Source organism: Glycine soja, chromosome 5, assembly GCF_004193775.1.
Source record: "Glycine soja cultivar W05 chromosome 5, ASM419377v2, whole genome shotgun sequence".
In the NCBI taxonomy this organism is placed as follows: Eukaryota; Viridiplantae; Streptophyta; class Magnoliopsida; order Fabales; family Fabaceae; genus Glycine; species Glycine soja.
The window spans coordinates 37,442,104-37,455,217 of NC_041006.1; the positions used below are offsets into that span (position 1 = coordinate 37,442,104).

The 13,114-nt window shown below is 32.1% G+C and overlaps 1 protein-coding gene across 1 annotated transcript; it reads right to left on the reverse strand.

The window, feature by feature from the left end:
• Positions 1-455: 455 nt before the first annotated feature.
• Positions 456-7,223, reverse strand: LOC114412987. The gene is made up of 9 exons (XM_028377123.1): positions 6,828-7,223; positions 6,623-6,757; positions 5,485-5,595; positions 4,692-4,973; positions 4,028-4,227; positions 2,554-2,812; positions 2,049-2,159; positions 1,345-1,536; positions 456-1,077 (listed from the first exon to the last, which is right to left on the reverse strand). Exons 1-9 carry the CDS (start codon positions 7,170-7,172, stop codon positions 730-732), a joined length of 1,983 nt encoding a protein of 660 aa, XP_028232924.1. The 5' UTR covers positions 7,173-7,223; the 3' UTR covers positions 456-729.
• Between the last annotated feature and the right edge of the window lie 5,891 nt (positions 7,224-13,114).

Consider the following 13,114-nt stretch of genomic DNA (forward strand, 5'->3'; position numbering starts at 1 on the left):
TGTTTTATGTAAAACTCTTGGAAACCCAATTGGTGAACACCTTTATGTAAAGCTCATTCCACCTAAACCCGCACGTATATGCTGCTCCATACGCCATTAGAGGATTCTTAACACTTATTTACACCCCACCTTAGGGGTTCCATAATATTTAAGGGTTAAGAAACCCACACTTTACAAAGATTACCACATGACTATACTTTGATGTTATAATTGTGACTTATTCACGTCGGAGTCCTATAAACAAAGCACCTAAAGAGTCACCATGTATAACTAAATGCTTTTCAATTTTCATTTACTATTATTCTGTTGATTCATCCAATTACTTTGGACATTACAATACCTTTACATGTATCCACCATCTTCCGTGGAAATACTTGAAAGCTTAGCTTGATCAATAAACATTAAAAGTAAGCTTCAAAATTATTATAAAAAAAAACATGTATTTGACCGGAAAATTACACCACCAATGACTGAAAATCATATCCAGCCCAAATGGTAAATCTCAATCATAAAATATGGTTGAATCTCGTGTCTACACAAAAAATTCCACAGCTTAAAGCAATATCATACACGATACATCATATATATGGCCATCTTTTTTGTTTGTTGGGTTTTTGTTATTTCTTTCCCTCTCATAAATGAGTATGACGAAGTACTAACACTAAACAATCTATTGGGCCTGTCATCTAATACATGAGTATTCCCTCTCAATCAATATAATTTATTGGATTATTCTGTAACCTCCACTATACAAACCTTATCCAATGAACATGCGTTTAAGGAATCATGTATACTACAAGAGAGCTCATATGAATTGGGGGTGGACGAGGTGACAGTAACCCATTCTTTGTCAACTTTCTCAACAAAGGAATGTGCCTTTGGGATTGCATCAAATTGGAGTTTGTTGCTTTGCTTCGTTAACTTCTTTACAAAGTCCATCGAGAATATCATGTCAAAATTTTCTTCCAAATCAGTGATTTTTGGGGAAATTTGTATCCCAATTTTGGCTTCCCGTGAATTAATCAACCCAAAAAGTAGAGAGTTTCCACCGGCCGTTCTTTCACTTGGGCAGCAAAACTGCAAGAATATACAGCACAAATGAATCAGGGAAAGTATATGCCATTAAGCAATGGAGAATAAATATAGTTATTTTGGATAAACTTTCTCTATAGCTGCAACAATGAGTCAACAGTAAAAGTAGATGCATCAAATCAGCAACTAAAAAACCTAACAAAAATGTCGTTGCTCTGTTTTATTCAGAGTTATGCATTACATCTTAACAAGTATAAATGTATAATCTGTATCAATCTCAATTTATAGAGAAAAGGAATAAAACAATCTAACCTCAATGTACTCAACACCCATGTCAATAAGATTATCTACAATGCTATGTTTTGAAAACAAGCTAATAAGGCCTCCAGATCCAACTGGAGATTGGAGTATTTCCCAAGGTGATTTCATTAAAATCTTATATTTGTTCTGTCCCTCCGGCAAACTGCTAACTACTGGCAGCTTCTCTTCCTCCAAAAACCATACCTGAAAGAGGGTTAAAACATGGAATTATGCAAAAAGCCAATTTTGAAATACCATAAGTTAAACGTTACTGGTTAAAACAGATGGACCATCAATTCAGTTTTCCAGTGTAAGATAGTATGGTTCATGGTAGACTTAATGATATCTTTAAAGGTAAATACCATAAGAAGTCTAACGTTACTGCAATGCAGTATTGAAATTTTCAGTTAACAAGCAATGACCAATAAATATTCCATCCTATACACTTCCCTAGACTAAACCAATAGGAACGGATGGCATATTATTCATAAAACAATATTGACAATGAGACAAAACAAAACATTGTTAGATCAAGATGAAAGCCAAGGTAATTTGGAAACTGAAGTCATATGAGGTTTTCTTTCAACCAAAAATTCTGAACCTCAAGTACATGTAATTTGGGATAGAACAAGACATATGCAACAGCGAAAAACTTAAGTACATATCTAATTGAGATAATACATGATATAAAAGGAGATCCTTGGTGTGATGTCAACCTTTTCTGAGTCAAATGCAAAGTAATTGTTGCTTCGAAACAGATTTCTTAAAGAATGAATTTTCTGGGCTGAGGAAACCAAAATTAAAGGCACAGAAACACGATCTTTGACCTGCAAAAATTGCAAATTCGATAGGTGAAGAAAAACTATTCAGTATAGTCACTCCAAAAGGTACTTAACCAGATAATACCTCACAAAGGAGTTTTACTTATTTCATTAAGGCAGAAAAAGGAAGAAACATATAATAGAAGATAATACATTCTCTTCAAAATAATGGAAATGAACAAGAAGAACAGAACATTAACTGGGCATTTTTCTGATCTCTTTGAGTATTTGTTGAAGAGATTATTGTTCTGTTGTAACTGAATTAAGACACAAAATCCATCTGATGGATCATGGAACAAATAAATATTCACAACAATGAATCTTTATCACAAGGATATTTACCAAAAGTAAATAATTAAAACACAAATTTACAACCTTTACAAAATTTTCACAGTAGTACCTTTTGAAACATGTGAAGTACCGAAGTGTCAATTGCTTCATTTTCAATCATGTTAGAGTCAGAAATGCTCCCCTGACGCTCTTCTTCATTCAAAAGAAAGACAATAGCCATTTTGCCCTTAGACATGAGCTCAGCTCCCTTCTCTTGCATATCTCTGAAAAACTTATTTTCACTTCCATTTAAGAAATATTCCTCTGGTATTTGGATAGAATTTATAAGCTTCGCTTCTATGGCACTGACCAACTCAGCAACTTTCCATCTGATTTAAAAAAGTTTTAAAGAAACACAAATGAAAATTCCGGCAAATGAAACTAGGGATAAACAAAAGGAATTTTTGTTTTGTCAATAAAAAAGGGCTAGGCAGTGGTGATAAAAAAAAATTTAAAAGAAAAAGTTATATTATTTTGTAGATCTTTATAGCTTTATTGAATTTTTAAATAAGTCCACTAATTTAATCATTTTTAACAAAATTCTCACACTTTTAAAGATTTTTAAGTAGGTCCCCTAACTGCAAATGACAGTTAATTTTTACCAAACTATAGGGAACTATTTGAGAACTCGGGTAAAGTACTTGAACTAATTCAATTGTGGTATTTGTCAAATATATTCTATAGTTTATATAAATATTCGAATAATTTCCTATAATTTAGCAAAAATTTATGGAGTCTTAACAACTGTTAGTGAGTAAGGATTCATTCCTGAAGCTTTGGTTTTTAACCATGCCAAATAGCGTCATGTGAACCATGTAGCCGACCTCACCTAGTGACTAGTGGTATAAGGCTTTGTTGTTGTTGTTTGTAATGAGTAAGGATTCATTTAAATATCTTTAAGAGTTTAAGGGCTTTGTTAAAAACTGCTAAACAATAAGAACCTATTTAAGAATTTAGTAAAACTATAAGGGCCTAAAAGGTAACTTAGAAAAAGTCAATGATAATTACATAAAGTTCAGAAACAACAAAGAGAATAATTAAATTAGAAGATGCTAATATGTCCTATCATTTTAGTATCAATAGGGATGGGTAGTGATGTCCAAAATCGAGTACCTCAACGACCCATGAAATGTCACTGGGCCACATATTAACTAGAACAATGATTTCTCTTTTTTCTTTTTGTGGGGGTGGTGGATGAGGGTGTCAATTGTCAAAACTTAAAATAACTCCAGTTTACAAATGATAGAAAGTTGGAGTGACATCAATTCAGGAAAAATTGATAGAATTGTGTCTAAGATAGTTTGGACATTGAGAAGAAGACCAATAGAGCCTCCAATATCAAATGGAGGATAGCCTACTAATTAGAAGTATAGATAGACCAAGAAAGACTCCGGGAAACCATTACAAAGGATCTAAAATTAAATGGCTTAGCTGAATAAATAAGAATTGCTCTTGGATAGTACACAATGATTGTTCAATTTATGCAGCTGACTCCACTTAGTGGGAACAGGCTTTCATTTTTTTTTGTTGTTATATTAACTTGCCTCTTTGCTGGCTGCTCAAGACTTTGTAAAGCCTCCTGGAGCAATTTGGAGTTTACGCCAACAATCTGATCACTAAGCAAGCTCCATTGATCTTTCTCTCCATATTGAAATCCATGAAATACATGTTTTTGCTCCATTTCAATGAGTTTCTTTTTGGCTGCTATGAGATGCTTTTGAAACTTTTTCCTTTCTTTCCATTCCTGACAGCATTAAGTGAATTATCCAGAACCAATTAAATATTTGTATCAATTATCCACGGCAAAGAGCACCCAGTCAAATATTGATATCACAACAAAGAAATTATTCCAAAGAAGGCAATTTAGAATCCAAATAATACAAGTACAAATATTGAGGTGTAAAGCAGAATGCCACCTTATGAAAATCAAATTCCACTTGGGTTGGTATAATGTAAGTCTGCCAGAATGACTTACATACAAATGGAAAAAAAAGGTACAAAAATCATATCTAAATGATAGATAATTGTTCCATTTTTTTTTGTGTGTGGGAGTTACAGTTATGCCTCAATTCACCTTTAAATGGTAGATACTGAGACATGTAACATAGCAGCAGGAATAAGAACAAAACTAAAAAAACATATTCAGTGACAATAAAAACTCCTAAAAGTAACAAATTAGTAGTAATGCATTAGGAAAGTATGGCTCACAAGTTGGCGCCTTTCTTTTTTAGACCTCTCATCAAATCGTAAATTTAATTCTAGGAGTCCCTTGGGCGGTGTAATATGCATTTCTCTTTTTTTCATATCAACATCTGGAACAATGGCTTCAACGAAAGGTACCAAAACAAGCTGATCAGATGCATCTTCTGCTGATCTTGACTTGCCACTTTTGTCAAGCATATCAAAAGATGAATCGAGTACAATTTGTAGTAGGTCATTGGCTCCACTATTGAATACATTCACAACAGTTCCCACAAGTTTTCCATTTTCCTGATAGGAACAAGCATGGTCAACACCTTCAAAAATTGAATTGAGGATTACAAAATCACAATAAGATGACAAAAATACCAAAGTAGAAATTTCAAAGCTCATACAAACCAATATAACAATATCTTTAAGTCATTTATAATAGCCCTTTTCATTTTTATCACTATATTAGCACTTTTCATTTGCTGAATCCTTAGTACAAAGGGACAGCTAGCAGTGACATATGCATCTAGAAAAGAGCTAAATAAAAAAGGAATAATCCTGTTTTATGAAAGGGAATAAATTATATGGTAAACAATTGGCATTTCTGTTACAATAGCACACTGGTGAGAATCAACAAGTTAATACTGAACTCCAAAATATAACAGAAAAACAGCTGATGACTATAAGAGAAGTAATTCCATTTCATTAGTATTTAGTAGGTGATACTTTAGCAAAACTTTAAACAATGAACAAGGAAAGGAGAAAGTGGTCTGTCTTCATATATACACAAGATATGTGATTAAGAACAAACCTTCATAAAAACTCTCATCCCAATCAGATCATGTGTGTAAAATTCACCCTCCTCTAATTCCGGCCTGTCTTCGTCCGTCACAAGCAAGGTAGCACCAATAAGCATCTTAGCCTGCATGACATATTGATTAGCCAAGGCCAAAAAACATGCATATCATATGATCAAACGAGCCAGGTCTACATAGGAAACTTGACGCTTCCCACTTGCAACCACAAGTGCTACATCCCTTTCAAGGATCAATAAATAAAGGTGAGTAGAAATAATTTTGACACAGTGTGATATCTGTGTTTGTTATTGTGGCATCAAACTGACTTTAAAATATGATTAGTCAATAGATGAATTCACTAAGGTGCTTCCTCTTTCTTGAATTAACATATACAAATATACTTAAAATACTGAAATAAGGGACATTTGGAAGAGCTTATTTGGGCTAATGAGAATAGCTTACGACTCCTATATAGGTTCTTTTCAGCTTATTTTCAATAAGCACGACTTATCAAAATAAGCTCTTTCTAACTTATTCCAATAACTTTCATGATCAAATTTATTAGTTATGACACAAGCTCTCAAGTGACAAGAACTCAATGAATAAGCACTAAATTAAGTTGTTTACCAAGTGCACCCTTGCTACTAATCAACACTCACTTTATTCATCCAAGTTCAAGATGCACGAAACATGGAAGAGAAAGAAAATAAATCAGTTAAAACTATGAGAAAAAAATATATGCACTGATAGTGTAAAGTATTTTTACATCACCATCCAATCATAAATTGTCACAAGTTTATTGACTTCCATAATAAGACAAAGGCAAACCAGTACCCTTAGAGCATTGATTAAGGAACTAAAAGGAGAAAGATTTTATTGGGATGCACAATCCATGACTTTTTTTGCGCTCTCCCATGATTTCCACAATAAATACTTTTTTTTTTAATTCCTTAACCAATATCCTAAAGAAACTGGTTAGCAAGACCCTTATAATAACTATTACTTAAAAGTTGATTATTTCTAATTGGTTGTGAGTGTAAGATTTTCTATACTAACAGTTCATAGAAATTAAACTCTATTGTTCATACACAACAAAGATGGGCTGGTAAACAAAATTTGTAAAACTAGACAGGGTACGAGGTATTGAAAAACCTGCTCCACGGTGTCAATTCCTCTGAATTTGAGTATCCAACTCTTGAGTGCAGGGTGCTCTCTACCTTCCTCCAGCTCAACTTCTTGAACGCTTTCTCCCCCCAAAACCTTGCTCTTCAACCATCTTCTCCCAGGCTACTCAACAAACAAGCTTACTTAGTCACTTGAATTTCCACAAACACAAGAGATTAAAAAAAATCATTACAGTGGAAAAGCGCAGTCGAGGAAAATCGGTGGCGGGCTTGACGCGAATCTCGCCCTGAATACCATGAACACTCGATATGTAGCCAATGTTAACGAAGCCCCGTTCGTTGTTGGTGGTGTCGCTGTCGTCAATAACAGCCTCGCCGGTGGTCGCTGTAACCGTTGCAAAAGAGCGACGAAACTTAACTGCATGCAGAAAACGTGAATATAGGACGAATGAATTATTAGTAGAGTGCCAAGGGGCGTGTTTGGTTGGAGTTAAAAAATAAGGTTTGAAAGGGAATCCAAGAGATAGTGGAGGCTGAAACGGGCGTTGGAGAGCAGGGGGCAGTGCCTGTATCTCCATTTTCTGCTCACTGCATTTGCTTGCCAACGATAAATAAGGAAAAGACAGAAATATCAATTTGTGCTTTCTTTCCCTTACTCGTCGTGATTTTTATTCAATAAAAATATATTATTAGATTTTATTGTTCACAACTTCTCAATCAACTCAACTTAGAGCTCCTTAATATACATCTAACCCATTCAAATTTAAACTATTATTTTAAAAACCAAAATATTATTTTTATTATATCTTATTAGTTGAAAGAGAGACAATTTGTGTCTCTATCTGTATTTTCAAAATAAAAATTAAAAAAGAAAAAATAGTTGAAGAAAATAACTACACCAGTTATATTTTAAAGGTTCATGAAAAAAAATAAAAAATAACTATATATATTAAAAGATAATTTAGGAATAGAAATTTTGTATACCACAAAAACAATTTTTTTATTAATAATTATAAATAATAGATTAATAGTTATCTTGAGCGGGAACGTTTCTGGAGACTATTTTCAACAATATTTCTCTAAAACGACAACTTGTTTAGAAAATTTTCTTAATCTTTTAGGGGACAGTTACTTGTATTTTTATGTTTTATTTTTGTTTTTTGTTTTCACTTTTTAATTACAAAATTAACATTTTATTTTTAATTTGTTTTCTATTTTCAAATAATTGTACATGAAACAAATAAAACCGAAAAAATTGTTTTCGAGTGTTTCCTATTCAAATCTTTAAAAATAAAAATAGAGTGACAATTGTGTAATTAAAAAAAAATAAAAACAGAACAAAAGTACAAGTAAATGCTTCCATATTCTTTAATTAGTTCCATATGAAATGAAAAAGATAGACTTGGTCAGAGCAAGAAAACCACTTCTACACCATGGTCTTCTGGTAATAGTGGTGAAAACTGGCATAAAATGAGAAATGCCTGTCAATTTCGTAGAGGTCCCAAATTTGGCTATCGGAGAAATACACATAGGAAACAGCACCAACGGCAGCAGCTGTCTCCACAAGAGATTCATCCCCCTGAAGGGGGTGTACAAATGGCTGTAGCTCCAGGTTACTCCTCTCAACCTGTATTGCAAATTCAGCTATGCAATCAAGGACAAAACCAGTTTCAATCTGCTGCTACTACTCCTACTGATTTTGCAGCAGTTAATTGTTGGCCTATGCAAAATATGCAGATACAGAACACTTCATCTCAGTCTCAAACACCAGCCAATACCACATCACATGTATTACAACATGCAATGCAAGGCAATGAGCAATATGGATATATGCAGAATGGCCAAGAATATAATCATTTATGGCAATACTATTACTACCAGCAGCAGCAACAGCTGCAGCTACAACAACATTATATTCAATTACAGCAGCAATCGTTCCAGCAGGGACAGTCACAACAACAACATAGCCAGCTGGAACCTCTTCAACCACAACAGCTCCAACAACAGGTTCTACAGCAGCAACCTCTGCAACAAGAACACCCTGTACACCTTATGCAGCAACAGCAGCCATCAACAAGGGTACACTAAGTGTTAAAATTATAGGGTTTAGCTGGGGAAGTAGGAAAAGAGAGTATGAATACTGATGAATTTATGATCTTGAATTGATTTGGTGGGTAATTTGTAAATAAGAAGCACCAGCACCTCTATAGATAAAAGTTATAGCAGACTTTATTAACGCAGTGGGTTAGACAGATTCTTGATGAACAATTTTTTTTTTTCAGTGAGATTGTGGAACATCTTTCTCTGAACCGTTAGGACTCAATTCTATTAGTTTTTGTTTTTTCGTTTTTTGCAATTGCAGAGCAGCAGTCATCCCATAGCAGACCAAGGGCAGGCAATATTAACATCGCAGGTGAGTTAAATCATTATTCTTATCGAAAAAACAAAACTTGGTATCTTGGCTGGAGAATGAATGGCTTTTGTGTCGGCAAATTCCAATGTGTCTAAACTGGCTGCATGTATGGCTTGTTTTCCGGCCCTTTAGAACATGAAATTTAATTTTTGAATTTTGATCATGTAGGGCCACGGAGCAATATTATCCCAACAATCAGACAAACTTGGGTCGATTTCTTCTCTAGTTGTGTATCATCCTCAAGAGAAATCAACCAAAGAAGACTGACATTTCCTTGTAAATTTGACAGAATTTCTGTTGTAAAATTAAGGATTTCACCGCAATGAACTTGGCCCAAAGACACTCGATATACACATGAAATATTTAGCAAGAAAAAAAGTTTAAATATGTTTTTTATACATATACATTTTGATTTTACTATCTAAACTTTACTTCTTTTCTTTTTTATTACTTGAAATATTTTTGCTTGATTTTAGTAGCTATTCATGATCCTTTAACTACAAGTGTCTTTTGTTTAGTATTAGATTTTAAAATCGTGCAATGTATGTGTTTGATTACATTATATACATATATATATATATATATATATATATATATATATTATGTGTATTTAGTATTTATATATAAAAAATGTGTATATTAATACAATTAATTTTAAAATATTTAATAGGATGCTAAATATAGTTATATTAAAATTAGGAAAGATAACTAATTATATTTTTAATTCAGATGTTGTTTTAAAAAATATTAAGTTTATTTAAATTTATTTTGATTGTTCTTTCTCCAATTAATAATGACATAATATTTATATGAAGTGTATAAACTAAAAAAAATTATACTAATTAAATATATAAAATAATAATTATTTCAATTTGAGTATTCATGTTTGTTACTGTAAATATTATGTTTACATGTACTTAAATTTTGTATTTTTATAATTAATAGTTTTTAAATGATTTTATTGTAAAAAATAAAAGAAATTATTTTAAATTGATATTTTAATCATTTTGAAGAGATTAGTTTTAATTATGTGATATTAAATTTACTTTTTTTAGAGAGATAATAGTTTTTACTATTACTGTTGCAACTTCTTCTTTGATTGTAATTTCATTACTTTTTCTTTTTGTTTTTTTTTTTAGTTATTTATCTGTATTTTTATATATCTGAGATTAGTTGTTATGTAATGTTTGGTTTCCAATCCCTATTTAACATGTTTCGCCAAATTTAATTCATTAGATGATGAATTTTTATCTTTTATCTATATAAAAATATCATCATTGAGCTAATTCAATAAGACATATCAATTGGCATTTTTCAATCTCTTTACACGAAGGAAGTATGTAAGAAGAAAAATGTAATTTTACCAAATAAAAGTCAATAGAAAAATAAAACAAGTCTTATCTGAAAAATAATTGGGATAATTAATAAAAAAACTAAAATAATATTAAGATAACTTCAACATAAGTTTTGATATCTTAAATTAGTTAGAATCTTGAATAGGAGACATAGGAGTAGTAGGTAGTGATAATTGTGAAGTAGGAGTAAGTAGTAGTTGATTAAAAAATTACATCATATGTTGGAATATGTTAGTACTTCATTACACATTTAACGGATTGATAAAAGTTAAAATAGTTAAAAAAATTAAGTGATAAAATTTATGAAGTAATGAAAATTGAGTGATAAAATTTTTTAATTGTTATGTAACTTATACACTGATGGGCAAGAATATGTGTAAGGTGATATATGTACCTCCTATGAGTTTTCAATTATTATTTGATGTGATGGTCTACATACTCAAGTTATTATAAACTACGTTTATTTAAAATTAATTTTATAAAATTCAAATTATTTCTACAAGGCATATTCAAGCACACATAATATAGCTTTAGATTTTTCATGTTTTTTTTTTACGTTCGTACGTTTGGTGTCTTCAACCCAAACCAAACATACTATAATTTGGTAAGTCAACTTTTGGTGCCAATCAATTGCCTTTTGACCCATCTTGTAGAACAAATATATATTTTGGTTGAAGAAGAGATAGATGTTCAAAATGCAACATGGGTCAGTGTCATTTCGCCGCACCACTGATCCTCCTTCAAGCTGTCACATTACAAAACAAAAGGAACGAGACAAAAGAAAACTAAATTAAGCAATTGAGAATGCCGATGCGCTGTTTTTTGCTGTCTAACTAAGCTCCTTATAAAAAATGTTCATGTGTTGACTTGAAGCTAGCTGCTTTTGATGCTTGTTATGATCATCAATTTATTTATATATATGGTTCTCATGTGCAACAAATTAAATTGCTTGGTATGGTTGATGACATTGTTGTATCATGGTTTTACTGATATAGTGGCACCGTCTTCATGGATGCTGTACCACTTTCTTTTGCATTTCCTTACTATATATGCTCCTAAACTTTGATACTCTCCTTGTGTTGTGCTGAGTTTAGAAGCAGGTTGTTATTAATATTATTTTGCTTATTAAAAAAAAGCAATTGACAATGTCGAGAGATGGAAAGACAAAACAATGAAACAAGAGATGGGAGAAAATTTGAGATACGCTGATTATTTCTCCTAAGAAATTTTCACCCTATTCATCATAACTCAGAAGACAAAGTAGCTACAAGCTTGATTGTTGAGGTAAGATTATTTTGATCTGTTCATTTTTTTTAACTTACATATATATGCTCCTTGCTTACCATTAATTCTTGTATGTGCACATATCATTGGGCCACACAACAACGATCCCAGCTCACAGTTTAACCTTAAAAGAAGAAAAAAAAACATATATAATAATAATAATAATAATAAACGAGTATTAGAATGAAGAGAATCATTCTTGAACTAAGCATCAAAATTCAAAAACCGTTAAAGTGTTATTGCATCCCAGCTCGCCATGATTCATCGTTCTGACATATTCTAAGACTGTGTTGAGCCCTATTTCCCTTAATATTTCTATTTATTATTTATCAAGTGAATCCTCGATTTATTTCCAGAAGCATTACTCTCTCTGTCTCTCTTAGAAGATCCTTAGAGTAATAAAATTATATAAATAATCCATTAATTAATAGAAATCATAATAAGTAATTCTTCAAGTATCAAGCCATCCATGACTGGGTATCCATCACAATATTTAAAATCGAGAATTGGTGCTTGTTTAATATCTACCCATTAGAGCAGAATCCTAAATAGGATCGGATGCTTATAGAAGCACCGGTGCTAAAGAGTATTTAGTGGTTCCTCCTATCACATCAAAACACTTTTATAAACAAGGATCCTGTATTGAGATGGTCTTTAAAACCCATCGAATTGGTCCCTTGATGTTAGTGAAATATTTTTGATGGATAATGTTAGTAAAATATACCAACTTAAAAACTAAACTAATGGATATTGTCAGGCAATTGCTTTCTTCAACTCCAATGTTGCTCCCTACACCTTTTTAAACTTGTTGAACACCTATTTTGGAATGTACCAAAATAGTCTTTTCATAATATAAATTTTTACCTTCTAGAAAGGCTATTGCAGAATGTAATTTTACATTTCAGAATAGGTGCATAAAATAAGATTGTTGCTTCCTGCACCTCCAAGTTGCTTCTTGTATCCTTTTTAGAATGTTTTCTATCTTTTGGATTGGTCATTCTAGAAGCAAAAAAAAGAAATATTGCATTCCAAAATGTAATTTTACATTTTAGATTGATCATTCCGAAAGTCTAAAAGGGGTGCATGAAGCAACTGGGAGGTGCAGGAAGAAACAGCCAGAAAACAATTGACCCTACCCAACATGCTTTGTTTTCAAACTGGGGCCAGCCTGTGCCAATATTCAGTTTGTTTTTATTCTGTTGGGCCTCTCGGGTGTGTTGGCCGGGCCCATTTACTGGTACCCCTTTCTTGTGTTCTGATATTGGGTCTTGTTTGTTTGGGGTAAATGTATATGTGTGTCCACATATATTTGCTGCAAAAGCAAATTGAAAATTAATGAAAGTTCAAGGTATTTTGTCCAAATTCTTATTTATATTCTATTCCTATATTAAGTCAAAACAGTAGTAATCACAAAAAAATACTAATAAAACTATACTATATAAAAATCATAATACAATTCTAAATAAGA

Bases quoted from the DNA above. Each gene is read 5' to 3' on its own strand.
- LOC114412987 (XM_028377123.1), bottom strand. From the start codon at position 7,172: ATGGAGATACAGGCACTGCCCCCTGCTCTCCAACGCCCGTTTCAGCCT. The intron at 4,228-4,691 runs GTGAGCCATACT...TAATGCTGTCAG, and splicing joins AAAAAGAAAGGCGCCAACTT to GAATGGAAAGAAAGGAAAAA. The intron at 1,537-2,048 runs GTTGACATCACA...ACCCTCTTTCAG, and splicing joins TTGCATTTGACTCAGAAAAG to GTATGGTTTTTGGAGGAAGA.